Source organism: Choloepus didactylus, chromosome 8 (assembly GCF_015220235.1).
Source record: "Choloepus didactylus isolate mChoDid1 chromosome 8, mChoDid1.pri, whole genome shotgun sequence".
Lineage (NCBI taxonomy): Eukaryota > Metazoa > Chordata > Mammalia > Pilosa > Megalonychidae > Choloepus > Choloepus didactylus.
Window position 1 is genome coordinate 40,530,705 of NC_051314.1, and position 18,762 is coordinate 40,549,466.

Consider the following 18,762-nt stretch of genomic DNA (forward strand, 5'->3'; position numbering starts at 1 on the left):
CAATCAACTGTGGGTGAGACCTTTGATTGGATAATTTCCATGGAGTGATACCCCGCCTATTCAGGTGGGTCTGAACTAAATCACTGGAGCCATATAAAACAGCTAACAAACAGAAGGAACTCAGCAACTGAGAGTGACATTTTGGAGAGGAGCTGCAGCTAAAAGAGACATTTTGTAGAACGCCATTTTGAAACACAACCTGGGAGCAAAGGAAGAAGATGTCAGCCACATGTCTTCCTGGCTAACAGAGGTTTTCTGGATGCCATCGGCCATCCTTCAGTGAAGTACCCTATTGTTGACGCCTTACTTGGACACTTTATGGGCTTAGGACTGTAAGTTTGTAACCAAAATAAAACCCCTTTATAAAAGTCAATCCATTTCTTGTATTTTGCATGATGGCAGCATTAGCAAATCAGAACAGAATGTATCTAAGTTTTTTGGACTACATTCCAGAGCTTGTTCAATCCAGCCAAATTTTGGGATTTCTGTCATAGTTTGTGCTTGCTAGTGTTTGTTTTTGGTTCTTTGCTATAATTTTTTTCTTTTTAACTTCCAACAATCTTTCTATTTCTAAAGTATTTACTTGTATGCATCACTAATTTTCCATTCTACTAATTATATCATCGTTTCTTTTAGTTTTTGACAGAAATGTAATTTATTAATGGATGATCTTTTTTTTTTTTTCATTTTCTACAATTTTATAGGTGTATTTGTGGATCCTCTATGGAGCTGAAATATATTTTAATTTAACTTGAATTTCCTTTTCTTGTTTTACCCAAGCTGATTTTATTGACTTTTGCTTGTTTTTTTTGTTTTAACATTTCTGTTGGTTGCCTAAGCCTGATCAGGAGGAGGTTCCCTGCTACCCTGTCAATCCAGTGTTGGGTGGCAGAGCTGCAGACTGAGCCTGGGTATCCTACCCCTAATTCAGCTACATTTCCAAGCTACCACACTACTTCAGCACTGGAAACCCAAGTCATTTTTTTCTGTGACTTACTGTCAGCCCCAGTCCATTTAAGAATGCTAGACTTTCTTTTAAATGTCAACAGGTTGTCTTGAGTAGCTCTGCTCTGCCAGTGCAGCCAGAGAGCAGTAAAACCAGCTGGGTTGCTTTGTATTGCTAGGTCAAGATGATCCAGGACATGCAAAGCCACTCAAAACCATATTTTTCACATATCCACTTTAAAAGTTTTATTAAAAACTGACATGCTCATCTAGAAATTGGGGTTCAATTACACCGTAGAGTATGTAGAGCACTGTGGCTGAATTTTGTTTGTGGCCTGAAGAATATCAGCTTGTTTGTACCCAGCTGAAGTTACCTATAAACACTCATGGTTGCTTAAAGTAAATATACAATGTAACTTGTTTTTGTAAAACATTTCTGGATCCTGTGATGTAAAATGCTTGAGAATTCTGTGTATGAAAAACTAAGCGTTCATTTCTTTCTTTAAAGGCACTTAAAACAATGATGTCAAGTTTTCTGAAAAGAGGACATTTCCTTTGGTATTATAATTGTTAAATATCAATTTTTTAAAAAAATATTTAACTTCAGATTAATGGCTAAGGATCCCTTGCAGAGCCAAAAAATTACTAATTTAAAAATATCACTTAGAATAGAATAGTATGAATCAGGATAGAAGTTGTGCTGTGATCATTTGTGATTAGTAAATTTTACTTTGAAATACTAAATTTGGTATAAGAATATTTTTTTCAAGTTTTAGGCAGGGTTAGCTTAGATATGTTACTTTGGAAATATTTGGGAATTAAATTTTTTTGAGGCCAGTATTCATGATTAAAAGAGAATTAAAAAGTCTTATTTAAAGATGTGGTATAAGCTGTATCTAAGTGATTAATTTCTCTCATTTACTCTTTTTTGCAGTAACCATGAATGTTTCATTACTGAGTTTGAACCAAGATAGCATTTTTGTGATTTGTCTTTTAACATGTTTTCTATGAGACTCATTTGAATCACATAATCTCCATCTAGGTGAAATCATTTGGTCTTTTGCAAAAACCACCTATTTGTCAACCTTTAGTGCTCCACTTGTTTGAAGGTGGGGAATCCTCAGTCTTGACGTTGGTCACCACCTGATATATAAATTAACTAATTCCTGAATGCATGGAGAGAGCGACTGATATAGTGAAGTTGGTTTCAGAATAAATGAGAGAATAAAGGCCTCAGGAAACAAGGCATGAAGCATAAAATCCTACGTTTTATGCATGAAACATAAAATCACCAACTATGTGAAACAGACCTCTCTTGTGTCCTTTCTGTACTTTTAACCACTTTGATGGAGTGCTTCAGCATAATCAAAATGAAATTTCATCCAGTTGACAGATAACGAGTGTCTATGTGCTGGGCATTGTACTAACTTTTCAGGGTATATAGTTATGGAAGACAAGCATACTCCTTGCCCTCTAGAAGCTTGCAGTCTGGTGGAGACATACAGAATTTGTTAGCAGAGGTGTTTATGCTCATGGACTCCCCTATACAGTGGACATGCAGAAAACATTAGACTGGGATGGTACTTTCATGCCGTGTAGGCTAAGTTCTCCCTTACACATGAATCCCTCCATTGTATGTTCTTGTTCCGAGATGGGAAACTCAGCCCCTGAAGAGTCAGTGCATTCCATTTCAAGGAAACTAATTATTAAAGGATTCTTCCTGTGTGTTTGATTTTTTTAAAGTCGACGAAATGCAATGTACTAAAAATGAACTGGTGTTTTACAATGGGGATTTATTAGCTTACAAGTTTACAGTTCTGAGGCTGTGAAAATGTCCAAATTAAGGCATCAGCAGGATGATACCTTCTCCCCAAAGACTGGCTACCTACGATCCTCGGCTCCTCTATCACATGGGGAAGGCACATGGCAGTGTCTGCTGGTCCTTCTCTTCTCTCCTAGGTTTTGTTGCTTCCAGTTTCTGGCTTCGGTGGCTTCCTCTCTGAGCTCTGTGTATCCTCATCTCTTAGCTTCTCTAGAGCTTTTTTTTTTCTTGCATGTGTGTGAGCTTCTGTGTTTTGTTTCTGCCTTTTGTCTTCTTATAAATGACTCCAGTAAGAGGATTAAGACCCAACTTGAATGAGGTGGATCACATCTCAATTGAAATAATTTCATCAAAAAGGTCCCACATACAATAAATCTACACCCACAGGAATGGATTAAATTTAAGAACATGATCTCTTCTAGGGTACATACAACTTCAAACCATCATACCATGTTAGGGAGCTATGTAAGGTACTATTGGTAGTCCTGGAGGTTAGCCAGCAAAGAACTTAGTTAACTACATGTGTTACCTCCTCAGCACATCTTCTCTGTAGAAAGAAAGGACTATAAATTTTTAATAAGAATTTCCTGATCCATTTAATATATGTAGTGGCAACTTGTGAAAAAATGCATTAATAGTTATATCAAGAGTTTCCCAGTCTGTAGAAGCTCAAAGATTTTTCTGTGAGATACTGACTATTTCATGGGCCATTCCAAACTCAGATGGTGAAACTAGATTGTATTTTCATAAATAAACAATTTCATATCTACGCTAGGTGGCAGTAGCTGAAAGAGAATAAAACATCTGCGTACAGTCTCTGGATGGCTTGCCTGAGATTGAAAGCAAAGTGAGTCTCTCAGTTTTCTTACTTTTGCTTCAACTCTATACTCAAGTTAGAGCGAATAGGATCAGGCAGTGTTTGTTTTCCCCTCTGTGGGACAGCCAGAAAGAAAAAGGTGTTGCCTAGCCGAGCTGATAGTCCACTGGTTCTCACCCTAGAGAGGTTTAGCCCTTCTTTACTATAACATGGTGATTACTGGGCATGCACATCTCCCCTTCTAACACAGCGGGGTAGATAATGATAATAGGCTCATGCTACTTCTAAAACTACAGCTATAATCATCAAAAACATAAGTACTTTTAAAATCATCCACTCCTCTTATCACTGTTTCAGCCCCTCTCATAACCATACTCCTGGACTATTGGATTAGTGTCTTCACTGTTGTTCCTAATTTATTCTTGCTACTCTGCATGTCTCTATTAGATTAATCTTTTTAAAACACATTGTAACCCAGAATTTGCTGTCTTCCCAAATTCCTTTGTCCTTCGCAATTTGACCCTGGGCGACCTCTCTGATTTTCTTTTATTAACTGCCTTGTGCAAAAATATCATGTTGGTGTTCTGCCTCTATGCTCAGGGCTACTCTTTGGCTCATCTTCCTCTCTCTTTTTGTTTAAGGAGCCATTTTGAGCCCTATTTCTTCATAGGAAGCCTTTCTCACTATCTAAATGCTAAGCGAATGGTTTTTTCTTTGAAGTTCTTCAGTACACTTCTTCCTGGTACCATTCATTTGATACAAAATTCCGCTACCTTTATTGCCCTTAATTTCATTATAATTATGTTTTTGTTTGAGAGACAAATCATAATTATGGCAGCCACAAACATTGTTTACTTCTTTGTATCCATAATGTTTAATAAATACTTGGTGATGATGTGGTCTCAGCTAATTTTTTGGTCTTTTTGAATTCTGAAATAACCTTCCTCAGAGATAGTTGTTAACTGTAATCATTCCCTTGCTTTTTATTTTTTTAATTTTACTATATATATATTTATATATATATATATATATATTTGAATCCATAATTTAGATATTGTTTAATTTAGGGTATTTTTGAACTTCATGTAAATAGAACCATACAGAATAGATTTTTATATAACTTAGTAAACTTCCCCCTTCAAGGAGGGAGGCTTAGTTTTTTCTGGGGGCCAGGAATGTCCAATTCAGCTCATGACAGTCTGAAGCAGGTAAAATCAGCTGAACTAGTGATGTGTCATAGCACAATATGGTCAGGATTCAGTAAGTTATCTTTAGCATTATAATATTGATAGTCATTTATGTTGTTGCATATAATTGAATTTCATTCCTTTTCTTCATTTTCACTGCTATGTAGTATTCTAATGAAGTTACCATAATAGTAATTCCCACAATTTATGTGTCTGTTCTACTGTTGATTGGCATTTGAGATATTTCCTGTTTTTTCTTTTTATTCTTTTTTTGGCCCTTATGAACAACACTGCTGTAAACAATGTTGGCATTGAACTTTCTAGGTTTTGTAGTCTAATAGGTGTAAGGTAGTATTTTGTTTTACTTTGTATATTTGCCATCACTAAGGTTTCTGAGCTTCCCTTCATGTGCTGGTTAGCTTTTAGGTTTTCTCTTCTGTTTATTTTTTCCCTTGGGGTTGCTGTGCTTTTCACATTGATTTGTAGGTTTTCTGGTATATTTTTGATGCTTGTTCATTTTCAGTTTTAGACATATCTTTTTCTGTTGCACTGTCTGGTTATTAACTTTGTGGCATACATTATTTTTTTAAATGGTTAATTTTGGTGTAATCAGATGCACCTTTATTTCCTCTTATGTTTTTCTTTTGAACTTTTTGTTTAAGAGGTCCTTCTCAGTCCCAGGTCAAAAAGATATTCTTACACATTTTTTTTTCTATTAACTTTATGGTTTTAACATAATATTTAGGTTTCTAATTTATCTGCTCTCCGCCTTTGTATGAAGTAGTGAGCAGGGATCTATATGATTCTCAACTTCAAATCATCTTTCCTTTATTAATTTGTGGTGCCATTTTTTATCCTGTGTTTTGTTTCTGAATATACAGAGCTCTGATTCTGGGCTCATGGTATAGCTTTCCATTTATTCAGGCCTTCTTTAATGTTTTTACATGAGTTTTATCATTTTCTCTATAAAGCTCTTTCACATCTTTGTATATTTATTCCAATATATTTTCAACTGTTATGGTATTTTAAAGTGTCTTTTGAAAAATTACATTTTCTAACTGTGTGCTGAGTGCAGAAATGTACTTGATTTTGTATATTGATTTTGTATCTAGCAATCTTGTTAAACACTCTTATTCTAATGATTTAGCAGTAAGAATCTTTTGGAATTTCTCCATAGGTAATCATATTGTATATGAATGACTATTCTGTTTTTTCCTTTCCCATCCTTACATCTTAAAACCTTTTATTTCCTTTTCTTGTCATATAATCTGGCTAGGAGTTTTTCTGCATGTGAGGTGGGTCATTTCATTTTGTTTTAAAAATCTTTTTATGGATGAATTACATTGATTTTCTAATGTAGAAACAACCTTTTATTCCTGGGATATATTCAATTTGGTTATGATAATTTTTTTCTTATACATTGATAGACTATAGGCTATTTTGTTTAAAATTTTTGCATCCATGTTCATGAGTATACTAATATATTTTAATTTGTGAATAGATTATAAAATACCTTCTAGGTTTTTACAAATAGCCTCTAGTTTCTTATGGTAAAAAAAATTTTGCATCCATGTTCATGAATATACCAATATATTTTAATTTGAGAATATATTATGAAATACCTTCTAAGTAATGTTAATCTTTTTCCTTTTTTTAACATATGTACACAGATTAATCCAAAACTAGAGGTAATGGATTTGCGGACTTCTAATCCTCCTGTTGTGGATGTCTTTTCTTTTGATTCTACCATGGTAAGTTTTCTTTGACATTTAAGTGGTATTTATTTGGCACAACTCATTTTACTTAAAAAATGGGGAAAATCCACCTAATGAAAACCATGGATGAAGTTAATAGTACTATTTTAATATTCTTTCATCAATTGTAACAAAGGTAACTACAGTTTTTAAAAAACAGTACAATTATATAAAAAAAGTGCTGTTAACAATTGTAACAAATGTACCACACCAATGGAAGGTATTGTTGGTGGGGTGATGTATGGGAATCCTGTATTTTATGCATGATTTCTTTGTAAACCACAGCTTCTCTAATAAAAAATTTTAAGTGGAGGGGAGGGGTGTATAAAATATGGGCTAATTAGCTTAACATGTTAACGTACAAAAGAACCTTGTATAGAAAATCGAATTTGTAATGTATCCAAATAGCCACAAGGGGAAGCAGCACCAGCTTTGCCTTCAAGACCACAAAGCTGGGTCTAATCTGTCCTCACCATCCTTCTAATTAGGATGCCACCCAGGTAACATTCTACTTACTGTTACAGAACAGGTTTCCTGCTTTGTTATTTGCCTTTCAAAAGTGCTAAACCTCCTTCTAGTCTTCTCTTTGGAAGAATTACTCAAAAAGCAGTGTTTAAGGTGCTTTGGGTTTTTGTTACTGTGATTACTATTTCATTTTGGTATTCCTTAAAAGGAAAACAATCATTTCCCTGTGTTAATCACTCTAGATGTATTATCTAGAAATTAAGAAGTATTTCTAATACTTACAATTTTGTTTATAAAAACTACAAAACTACATATAATTTATTTACTTAGATTATAAAAAGTCTTCAAAAACTATGAGTTTCAACCTTTCAGTTATAAATCTACTTAATCTTTACAAGGCAGGAGACCTGTTTGTCATTGTCACAGTCAGTCCTACCAGTCAGTGCAAAACTAGTGATAAGAAAAAATGAGAGGAATGGTGTGATTTTTGTTGATGGTGTCAGTTTAGTTAAATATTTTGGTTAGATTATTAAGGTATGGCAAAAAATAAAAAGTTATGACATTACAAATGCTCTAATAGTTCTCAAGAATAGTATTTATCATAGAAGAATTCTGCAGACTAGTGCATCTTGAGTCTATCCTGTAACAGAAAGAACTCTGATCATTAAAGGGATCCTTTCAGTGCTAACCGAACAGCAAAGAAATTTCCTAGATCTCTAATGATGAGTTCCAGTGACAGGAAATCAGCTGGAGGGCAGCCGAGGGGGTGGAAGCCCAGAAATTGTTGGTGACAGTTAGGAACTCAAGCTGGTCAATAGTCTTGTCTCTTAGAGTGTTCATGTTTATAAAATAACCCTGCCAGTGTTTCTGCATTAATAACTTATGGAATTAAAAATTAATTAGGCCATCTAGTTCTTGCCACAGTGCCTGTCTTATAGTAAATGTTCAATATATTTGTGTTGAATGAATTGCTCAAAAGGCATGCTGTTGAAACTTACAAATTTTCCTGAACCGAGTTTATTCCCTTAGTGAGGTAGATGGCTTACGGGATACTCCATCTCCTTATGAGGTAGTCTATAGACTAAACTTGGATGTTTCTGGCCTAGCAGATGTCATGAAACATCAGAGATCTTTGGTCCATCCTTTGCAATTCACTCTCCCTGATAGTACTCTTCAAGCATTGTACAGCCTCATGACCTGAGGGATCCAGAAGTTCTGGGATATAACTGCTACTTAGCAAGTGACAATGGTATATCTGTCCCTTTGTGATAATCCAGTGGCACCAAAGTCAAGTAGTTTATGTTGTAAGGCCCTGTCTTAGTTTCGAAGCTGCTTAAAGCAAATACCATACAATGGGTTGGTTTAAACAAAGAGAATTATTTGGAGCATGGTTTTGAGGCTAGGAGAAGTCCAAAATCAAGGCACCAGCAAGGCATTGCCTTCTCCCCAAAGACTGGTGTTCTGGTGCTGGCTGTTGATTTTTGTGTCCTTGGCTTTCCTATCACATGACAGTGTTCTTTCTTTTCTCTTCCGGTTTCTGTTGATTCCTACTTCTGCTCCTCATGTGTCTTTCTCTTCATAAAGCCTCCAGTAATAGGTTTAAGGCCCAACCTCATTCAGTTGCCCCCCCCCCAACTAAAAATAACATCTTCTAAAGCTCCTATTTACAGTGGGCTCACACCACAGGAACAGATTATGATTAAGAACATGTTTTTTTCTGGGGTACATAATTCAACCTACCACAGACCCTAACCCAGTTTATATGGTGTTCTGGTTTGCTATTGCTGCCGTTATACAAAATACCAGAAATAGATTGGCTTTTATAAAGGGGGTTTATTTGGTTACAAAGTTACAGTCTGAAGGCCATGAAAATGTCCAATGAAGGCTTCAACACAAGTATACCTTCACCGAAGGAAGGCCAATGGCATCCGGAAAACCTCTGTCAGCTGGGAAGGCACGTGGCTGGTGTCTGCTAATCCTGGGTTGTGTTCCAGCTCTACTCTCAGCTCCTGTGCATTCTTCAAAGTGTCTCTCTTTGTTGCAGCAGCTCCTTCTATCTGTGAACTTTTTTATAGGACCCACCCTGAATGGGTAGGGTAACACTTCCATGGAAATTAGCCAATTGAAGGTCTCGCCCACAGTTGATTGAGTCATATCTCCTTCGAAACACTCAATCAAAGGATTCCAACCCAATCAACACTAATACGTCTGCCCCCACAAGATTGCATCCAAGAACATGTCATTTTGGGGGACATATTACATCTAAACTGGCACATACAGTATGTGGGGAACTTCCAGAGGACAATTCTTTGTAACAAACCCAGGACAAATTTACGATTGTGCTAGAAAACAGAAGAAGGTTGAAAAGTACAATTTTTATCCACATAGGAGATAATATTAGGATGATTCATATAAAATTTCCATTTTGTAGGCCAAAGCAGTCTATTGGTAATTTCACATGGTTCAACATAATATATAAGCATTAAAAAGAAGATTCCATTGTTAATTTAAGTTATATCCTTGGTGCTTTCATAAAAACAAAGTAAACAAATAAACAAACAAAAAACCAACAAAGCAACTGCATGTTTGCCATAAACTGGTTTGGGATTATGCTGATGAAGTCCCACATAGGTAGATTCTTTTACAATCTGGAAAATACCTGCATGCTTCCAAACAAGGCAGAAGCAGAAGGACTCTTGGTTTTATGTATTTTACTAGCCCATTCTCTGAACATATAGATGTCCATAAAACATCAGATTTTTATAAAATGTATCTCTAAAGTGCTTTCTTTTGAATTTTTGATGTATATATCTTTCTCTTAGCTTATTGATGATTGGTTAAAAAACTCAAGTCAAATCACTTTTGTTTGCCTTCCTGATAATACAGTGGTAAATAATTCTTAATCCATCATCTATCATTAGCTGCTTTTCTTTTGCTTCTCCATAACAAATCAGACATAGTAGTAAAGGAGATTTGTTTCTGCTCTGGCTTGAAGTACAATTGCATTAAATATTTTTGGCATGAACTTTGTGATTATAGTCTAAATATCAGATAAATATTGGAAGCCAAAAAAAGCAGTTTTAAAAGTGGTTTGAATTTTTCTTATTGGGGTTACTGTTTCTTTTTGGGATTTCTTTGTTTGGTTTTTGTTTCTAGAAATTCAGTTCATCAAGATGGGACCTAAAAAGCGTTACTCTTAAAACCTTAATTTACCAAATGTCTTAGTGGGGTAAAAGTAGGTTTATTTTGGTGTAAGAAATAGGTGGTTTCTATTCCTGCTTTGGAACTATATTCAGGATTATTTGTAGACCTAATTGTATCTATACCTTATCTATGCTCTGCTATCTTCTTATTACAAAGAAGAAATTATGGCATACAGTATATCAATTGGTATCTTTGTGGCTTGTAGTTGCATCTCTAATATCTGCATGGAAATTTGATAAAATATTTGGGGATCAAAATAAGCTGTTAGCAATCTGCATTTTAAAAACTTTGTTGTAAAAAGGTTATATAAAGTGATATACTGGCTTTCATATAGAAATGGTTTTAAAATGTTGATCTCAAATTCCTGAATCTTCATTTTGATTGCATTAAGTAATTTATTATATATTAATTTACTAAAGATTAAGTTCAAGATTCCACTTAAATCTTTTAAATGTTTTCATTTATTTAGTTACAGCTAGACTAGGGTTTTGTCATCAGAATTCTACTAGAGCATTTAGCATCGGTATTGATATCTCAGGTGGCTAAATGGGATGTTCCAGACCTGACCCCCCAGCCCGAAAAAGGCAAGCAAGATCCTAATATAAAGTAGCTTTTTTACAAAAATACTGACAAAGTTTTGAGGTATTAATTTTAAGTTCTAATGTATTCATTTTATTATCATTTGTCCTACAAATGAACAAAATGAAATTGATAATCTTCATAGTATTCCTTTGATTGTCAAAGCATAGGACTCTTCTCAGAGAACTGAAACTGCCTTCTCATCTTCATCCTGGCAGCCATGCAGATATGCAGAACATGAACATAATGTGCATCCCTTTCCTTAGAATTAGAGAATTGTTTCAGATCAAATGAATACTTTATAATAAACTGAGAACTTGGCAATTTATTATAGAAAAAAATCAGTGGTCTATGGTCTTTTGTTGCTCCATCAGCCAAAATAAAGATGTACTGCGTAAAGGCATTAAGTGAGATGCTGAGGGTGTTGCCAACCAAGCTAACTGCCTATCCTCGAGAAATTTATGACTTAATACAGTGTTAATAATAGGGAAAACTGCATATGTGAAATGGGCATGTGGGAATTCTGTATTCTCTGCATGATTCTTCTGGAAAACCAACTTTTCTGGTAAAAAAAAAATTACAAAAATTTTATATGGCCGGAGAGAGAGAAAAATTATTTATAACCTAGCCAGATAGAAATGAAAGTATAAGAAATAAATAGCAGTTTCAATATACTGGACACCAAGCATATATGATTGTGAAATGAAAGGTTGTTAATAGAAGTATTCAGAGGAGATCATGAATGGGCTGAAGGAAACTGGAGGACTTGTCTAGAAGGAACCTTTGAGTGGTTCTCAAAGGTAGGATTTTGACAGGAGCTTTCCAGGTAGAAAATACAAGGTAGAAGTAGATACCTCAGAAGTATCTGGAAATATTTAACCAAGGTAATGAAAGGCCATCAGTCTACTTTCAGGTCCTTCAGTTGTCAAACTCAGCAGATAGCAGCTGTGGTAGAATCCAGGTTGGAGGTCCCCTCACACACATTTCTCAATAAATATTTATTGAACAATTCACTGACTTGGCTTTAGGGAGAGTGAACAAAACAAAAATACCTGCCCATAGAGGCCGACATTCTACATTCCAGTATGGAAGACTGGCAATTCACAGGTAAAAAGGTAAGCTATATAATCGAGTGGGCAGAAAAAACGCTGAAGGTAGAATAGAATGTAGGGTGCAAATTTTAGATAGTATGACCAGGACAAGAATCATGTGAAAGGTGACATTTGAGTAACAAGTGAAGGAATGAAGGGATCGAATAATGTGAATATCAGGCCAGTGGGAGCGGTAATAGAAGGCCAGACAGCAAATGAGATAGGAGCCACGAAGGGTTTCCTTCTGAGGAGGGACACGGGCTGACTTACGCTTCAGTGGGTTCACTATGGCTGCCATGGTGAACAGGAAGCAGCAGTGACTTGACCCAGGGTGGAAGCAGAAGAGGTGATGATATGTGATCAGATTCTGGATGTGTTTTGAAGGCCGAGCCAAGAGGATTTCCTGACAGATTGGATGTCAACTGTGGGATTCCCTATCTCTTTTCCCCAGGGACAGTAAGGTGCAGTCCTAAGTAACTTCAGTGTTGCTGAAATTATCTCCTGGCTCTGCATCGTTTTGGCAGAAGGTTGCTGAGAAAAAAAGGAATCTTGGTTTTTTTATCTTCAATTCTACAATTAGGAAAGTGCTCGGGAGAATCAGTGTGCGAGACATTGCCTTCTCTATGACTTTGGGAAGCTCAAGGGTAAAACACATTCCTCCTTTCTAGACACTGTTTATAGCTGTACCTTTCGGCAAGGTAGATTGGTTTCTCTTTTGGAAAGATTTCACCTCAGCCTATTTTTAGGAAGGTGTCATAGTCCCATGGAGACTGTCATATAGTATATGCTACCTGAAGAATATTAAAGTATTGACAAAATATGTGGATATACAAAAAGCAAACTTGCAGATTCACAGAGAATATTTCTGTGGATGTTGTGGCAACAGTTCATCCTGGTTACCAGACAACATTGCATAACTAGTTCAGAGTTTTTCCAGTTCCTAACTGCTGATGTAGGCAGAGATTTGGAAAGACTTACTTGAAAGAACACAGTGCATGCAAATCTAAATGTCTCAAAACTAAAATTTAAAACCTTGAAAGTATAAAATGGCAATATACAATTTATTGTCCCCAGATTCCCCATTTGCTTTTCAAGGGAAATTGATAAAAATCATGTTACCTAAACCTCCTGCCTTCTGTACTTTTCTGTATGCTAAAATTCCTGGGTTTACATATGAACATTGTCTAAATTTGGGGTCAGGTGAGATTCTTTTTTAAGTTTTTACACTTTTATAAGGTGGCATTTGATTTGTACATTTAGTGCATGTGACTGAAACTGTTGATAACATTGCATCCATTTACTGTTAGGAAAGAGACATTTTTATGGTATTTAGGCATGGGTTCAGTTGCCCTACAGTTTCTTTATGTTGTCCCTGCTGTAAGGGTTTGAAAGGAATGAATATAGGAATCTGTAGGATCCAGGTCTCTGGACTCAAAAGCTGGAGTTTTCCACAGTTTGCCTTACTTTTATTAAAAGACTGTAAACTTTAATTTCAAAAAGAATAAATATGTCAAGTGGGATACAGTATTTTTTTATCCTGTGACTCAAAAAATTAAATGTATATAGATCTAAGATACTTAATAGAAGTAAAAGAGGAAATCTTAGTTTGAGAAATAATTTTAAAATATCCCCCCTTTGAAATTTAAGAAATGAAATAAATTGCCAAAGGCATTAAAAATAATCGGATATACCAGATAATTGATAAATGTAAGTGAGGAAAAATACATTTTCACAGATCTCTTGCCATTTAGAAATAGAAAACACAACATTTATATATATTTTTGTTACAAGCTATCCTAGCGATAGGAGAGAAACTAGTGAAGATGGGAAAGAGACTGTTTCCAAATTATTTGGATCCTTATTTTTGAAGTACATCCTGACCCATATGTCATAAAAACTACTAACAGTTGTGAATACAATGGCTGACCTTTTTAAAAAACATGTTTGGGGATTGTAAAAAAAAAAAAAAAATTGTTATAGTCTGTTAAAGGAACATGGCATTTTTTTTTTAAAGTTAGAGATCTAAACAGCGGTAAAAATTAGTTAATACCACCATGGGTCAGAGGGTTTCTTTTTTTCCTTCAAATAAAATATACTTAAAGAAATCATAATAATCACTGAATCTCAAGTATTTGATTTAGGTATACTGAAAAATTTACTAATTTAAGCTTCATTCCCTTAAAAGTTTCAAGGTCACAAAGAAAGAAAATATATTACTGAATGTTTTCTTTTACTAGAAATTATATACTACTTAAGTACATTTTAAAATGTATTCCTGCTTAAAGAATACTTTATTCAGAAAACTGGTCCTTATACCTGTTGACAAAGGTGATTTTGGACTTAAAAACTTTTCCACACGAAAACATCAGCAACAGAAAAGAAAAAGAAAGGTGGGGGGGACTCTACAAATGTATTTTATGAAACATGCTATTTGTGAGCCCAGATTTTTAAAAGTAAGTACTTTTTAGTATTTCCTTTAGAAAATTAGCACATTTCTGGGAACCGGAGGTGTTGAAGTTCCAGGTATTACTTCTGCCTTCCAACTTCCTGATCCATTTTTTTCTAAACCCCGACCTCCTGACTGCTGCAGTAGCACCCGCTGTTTCGGGCCTGGGAATCAAAGCCACATCCACAGTTCCCACAGCTGAGACTGAGGCATGCAGAAAATGCCCGACAAATCTCAGCCCACACATCCAGTAACAACTGGTTCCTTCCTCTTCCTGTGGAAGAGCAACATCCTCTGAGATGAGAAGAAATGCACCCTGAGGAATGCAAGAACAGCAGTGCGCTTTTCACACCGGAAATTACCACTGTAGCTGTCTGAAAAGTGCTCGTCTCCTGGACTGTCAGCCCATAATGAGCTTCTTGCTGACCTAGAGGATGGTTTACTATGGAGCTAAATGCCATCTGTGGGTCTGTCACAGTTTCACAGAAAATAGTGAATTTAGCGCTCAGCTGTTCTGTACATCTGTACCCATCTAATTTTGAGTTATTTGGTGCTGCTTATACAGTAAACCTAGTTGGGTTTATTCCTTTTTTATTTAGTCACTTGACAGTTAATGTCAAGTGGAAGTGATCAGTACATGTACAAAAGAAATTTTTCTCTTAGTTCCTTGTGCTTTATGAGGTTAGGCTATATACAATATATTAGCGCTTCAGAGAGATTACACACCTCCTGGTCTGAGTGAACTGGCTATTAAAGCCCTGTGCTGGTCCTTACCTGTGTCTTTCAATTTCCTTGCTTTTTTTTTTTTTTCTGAGTGGGTCAGACACTAGTAGGAGATATCATACTGTGAGAACAGTCATATGTCCTCAAACATAAATAAAACCAGGTTGTTTTAAAGCAGCCTACCCACCCCTGTCATTTAAATTTCAAGCTCATTTGAATTGACTTTTACAATTGAAGAATGGTTTAGTATAATTGGACCTCCTTTTTTTTTTCTATTTCCTATAGTATGTTGGTTTTCCTTTGCTTATCGCTACTATAAAGCTGTTTTTATATCATATGTACTTTTTAAATTGCTTTCCAAATTACCACAGAGTTCTGGTAGGTTTCAATATTTTTGGTGGCAAAATTCTTTTATTTTTCATGTAATTGTATCGGTTATTTTACCAAAATACGTACAAGTTATTTATTATTTGTTTTAAGTTGAAGGGGAGATGGAGAAGGAATGCCAGGCATTTCCTCTTACCCTTCAGAATGTCTTTTTAATGAACAGTCCTCTTTCCTCCTTATGAGCAAACCATCCCAGCTCAGCAAGGGGCCTCTGACTGTCTAATTTCTAATAACCCCAACTTCTTTCCTTTGTTCCACCAGCTTTACGGAGATAGTTGCTTCAGGCAGTTACGCTCTGTTGTTATCTCAATACTCCCTTTTTATCCTTTCCAGACTTCCAACTCTACTTAACCAGTTCCCTATATAAAATATTCTCTGTAAAAATTACTGTTGTGGTTTCTAGTTTTCCTGATTGGACCCTGAATAATACATAGTAAATCATTTTAAACAAATAATAAGATGGACACACAAAAAATAAGGATGTTCATGCCAGTATTATTTACAATAGCAAATAAAGGGAAAAAATAGAAACAAACCCAATGTCACTTAAGAGGGTAGTAGTTAAATAAATGCATATTATATCCATAGATGAAATATTATATAGCCATTCCTTGTTTAATGACAACTAAATGCATTTGTATGCAATCCTGGATTTGATCCTGAATCAGTGGGTAAATTGCTGAAACACAATTTTTGTCAATTGGCAAAAATTTAGTATAGACCAAATACTAATAATAGATAATAATACCAATTTCCTAATAATAGTACCAATGTTAAATTGTATTGTGGTTATATAAGAAAATGGTCTTGTTCTAATTTATTGAAGTAATTGAGGTAAAGGAGCATGGTGTCTGCAACTTCTCTTAAAAGGTTCAGAAAAAAAAAGTCCATGTACAATGGTAGCTAAAGACAGGGTAGGGGTTATAATATAGCAAATGTCACAAAATGTTAACAGTTAGAGAATCTGAACGAAAGGAATATGAGTCCTTTTTCTTATTCTTGCAACTTTTCTATAAGTTTGAAATTATTTTCAAAATGAAAAGTTGAAAAACAAAAATATATTGCTTAATATAGAAAGTGAAACAAACAATATGATTCAATTTTGTAAAGCAAAAAAAAAAAAAATATGTTCGTCCATTCAACAGAGTTCTTTCTGAGTATCTGACTACCCTGGGCATTGGGATTTGCCCACGGTCATCCAGCCAGTAACAAAGCTGGATTTTGAACCCCATTTGGCTCTGGATTGTATGCTTTGTACCACTGTATAGTGTGAATGTATTGTTTTGAAAGAGTAACTTTCCTATTTATAGAAAGAACAAATGCATAGTCAAAAAAATTAAAACACACACACACAAAATACGAAGAAGAAAATACCATGAAGAAACAACCATTGTTAACATTTTGAAGTATAGTCTTCCAGGAAGTAGTTGGGGTTATTAGAACCTAGAAACTTAGAGGAAGGACCCTGCCCTCCAGACTCTGGGGGAGATCAGGCAGGATGGTGGCTGCACTCAGACCTCTGAGTAGTGTTCCTAGCCAGCTGGCGATAGTATGTCTAAGGGGTTAAAAGCTGTTCCTGAGGAGAGGCTGACAGGAACTGTCAGCAAACAGGGAAGAGCAAGTCCCTTCTCACCTGCTCCGGCCTCCCCGTCTCCCTCTTAGACCTCCCATTTGCAGAGCCTGACGGGGAACAAAATGGCAAGAGAAAAAAAGTGAAGTTTGCAGAGCCCAGTTTCAGCATCACAAAGCAGAGTTTAGAAGGGTGGGTTTGAAACTGAAAGATGCATTCTATAAGAGGTATTACTAAATTAAAGGATAGGAACTTTTAAAAAAAAGATTTATAAGACAAATTTTGCTCCAGAATATTTATAGAAATTTGTAGTCCCACTAATAATATATGAGTGCCTATTTCATATGCCTTATGACATTAGGTATCATTTTTTTTTAATTTTTAAAATAGTCCTTTTAGTTTAATAAGAAATTGTTATGAAATTTGAAGTTTTTAGTGACATGTGAACTTTGACTTATTTTTATGATTGTTCATTTATGTTTCTGAGAATTGCCTGGTTGTACACTTTGCCTGTTTCTACTGCTTTGTTCATTAAGAAGTCTTTTTGATTAAGGCTGGCCCTTTGTCATTTGATGCAGCTATGTTCTCCTCATTTGCCGTTTCCCCTTATATTTTTGTTTCTGGTTGTTGACAGATTTAGCTACATTATTTTTTGAAAAATATCATTATTTTAATTATCTGATTTCTTTGAATTCTATGCAAAGAAAGTCCCTTCCCCACTCTCTAAATATATCTCCAGCCACTCTTCTTAAGCTCTTATTTTTAACATTTAAATCTTAAATTGCAGATGAATTACTTTGTTATGAGGTATAGATTTATAGTTAACATAGTGTCCTCAAAATGTATTGTTTCTTTCCTCACTGTTTTGAATTACTTTCATCAAACTTGAAATTCTTATGTACTTGTGTCTGGTTGGAGGCCCTCTCTCTGTCTTGTTGCTCTGTCTGCTCTTGATCCATTATCATACTTTTTAAATTATTTTAGCTTCAGAGTATTTTTTTTTTTTTAATATAGTGTTCATCTTTTTCCTTCATAAGTTTCCTGGATATTAGGGCCTAATATGTATCCATGTGAACTTTAGAATTATTCTGTCAGTTCCCCAAAAAAACATCCCACTTGGAATGTTGATTGGCATCGCATTACATTTAGAAAATAATTTGAGGAGAATTCCACCTTTACCATTTTAAGTCGTCTCATCTAAAAATGTAATATTACCAGCAGGTATAATACTTGATCTGATCCAAGTATAATACTGGATCAGATTTAAGAGCATTCGTTACATGCTTGCGATTATCAGAAAAATAGCCACCATTTTTCATTACTGCTAAGCATTTTACCTCCTTACTAAGCATGCACATGGATTCTCTCATTCTAGAAATTAGCCTTAAAGAGGTTAGGTAACTTGCCCAGAGTCATATAGTTAGGAATTGATGGAGGCAAGCTAGTTCCTGGATTGGGCTGACTTCAAATGCCAATCTCTGAGCCACTGCACAACACAGTCTCCCTACCCAGACCATGTGCCTTGTCATTGTGAATCCTGGTTTTAGCTTCCATGTTGTCACCATGGTTTAATGTAAGTAAATGTTTCTTCATAGTAGTATGGTAGCCAAAGAGGCCTGTTCAGTGTCTCTGTTTGGAAAAGAAAAGAAAAAAAAAAAAAAAGAACAAGTGAGTATTGAGGACTTCCAGTTTGGAAGCAAGTGGGGAAATAGACCGTATAATCAATGCTTGTAAATAATTGGTTGTGGAGGCTGCATTGGGATTCTATACAA

The 18,762-nt window shown here is 35.3% G+C and overlaps 1 protein-coding gene across 2 annotated transcripts in view; it reads left to right on the forward strand.

The window, feature by feature from the left end:
• Nucleotides 1-18,762, forward strand: part of POC1B (POC1 centriolar protein B) — a 106,264-nt gene that overhangs the window by 57,401 nt on the left and 30,101 nt on the right. For both annotated transcript variants that reach the window (XM_037845624.1, XM_037845623.1), the window contains one exon: nucleotides 6,442-6,522. In XM_037845624.1, coding sequence (XP_037701552.1) covers nucleotides 6,442-6,522 — 81 coding nt within the window. The remainder of the gene's footprint in view (nucleotides 1-6,441; nucleotides 6,523-18,762) is intronic.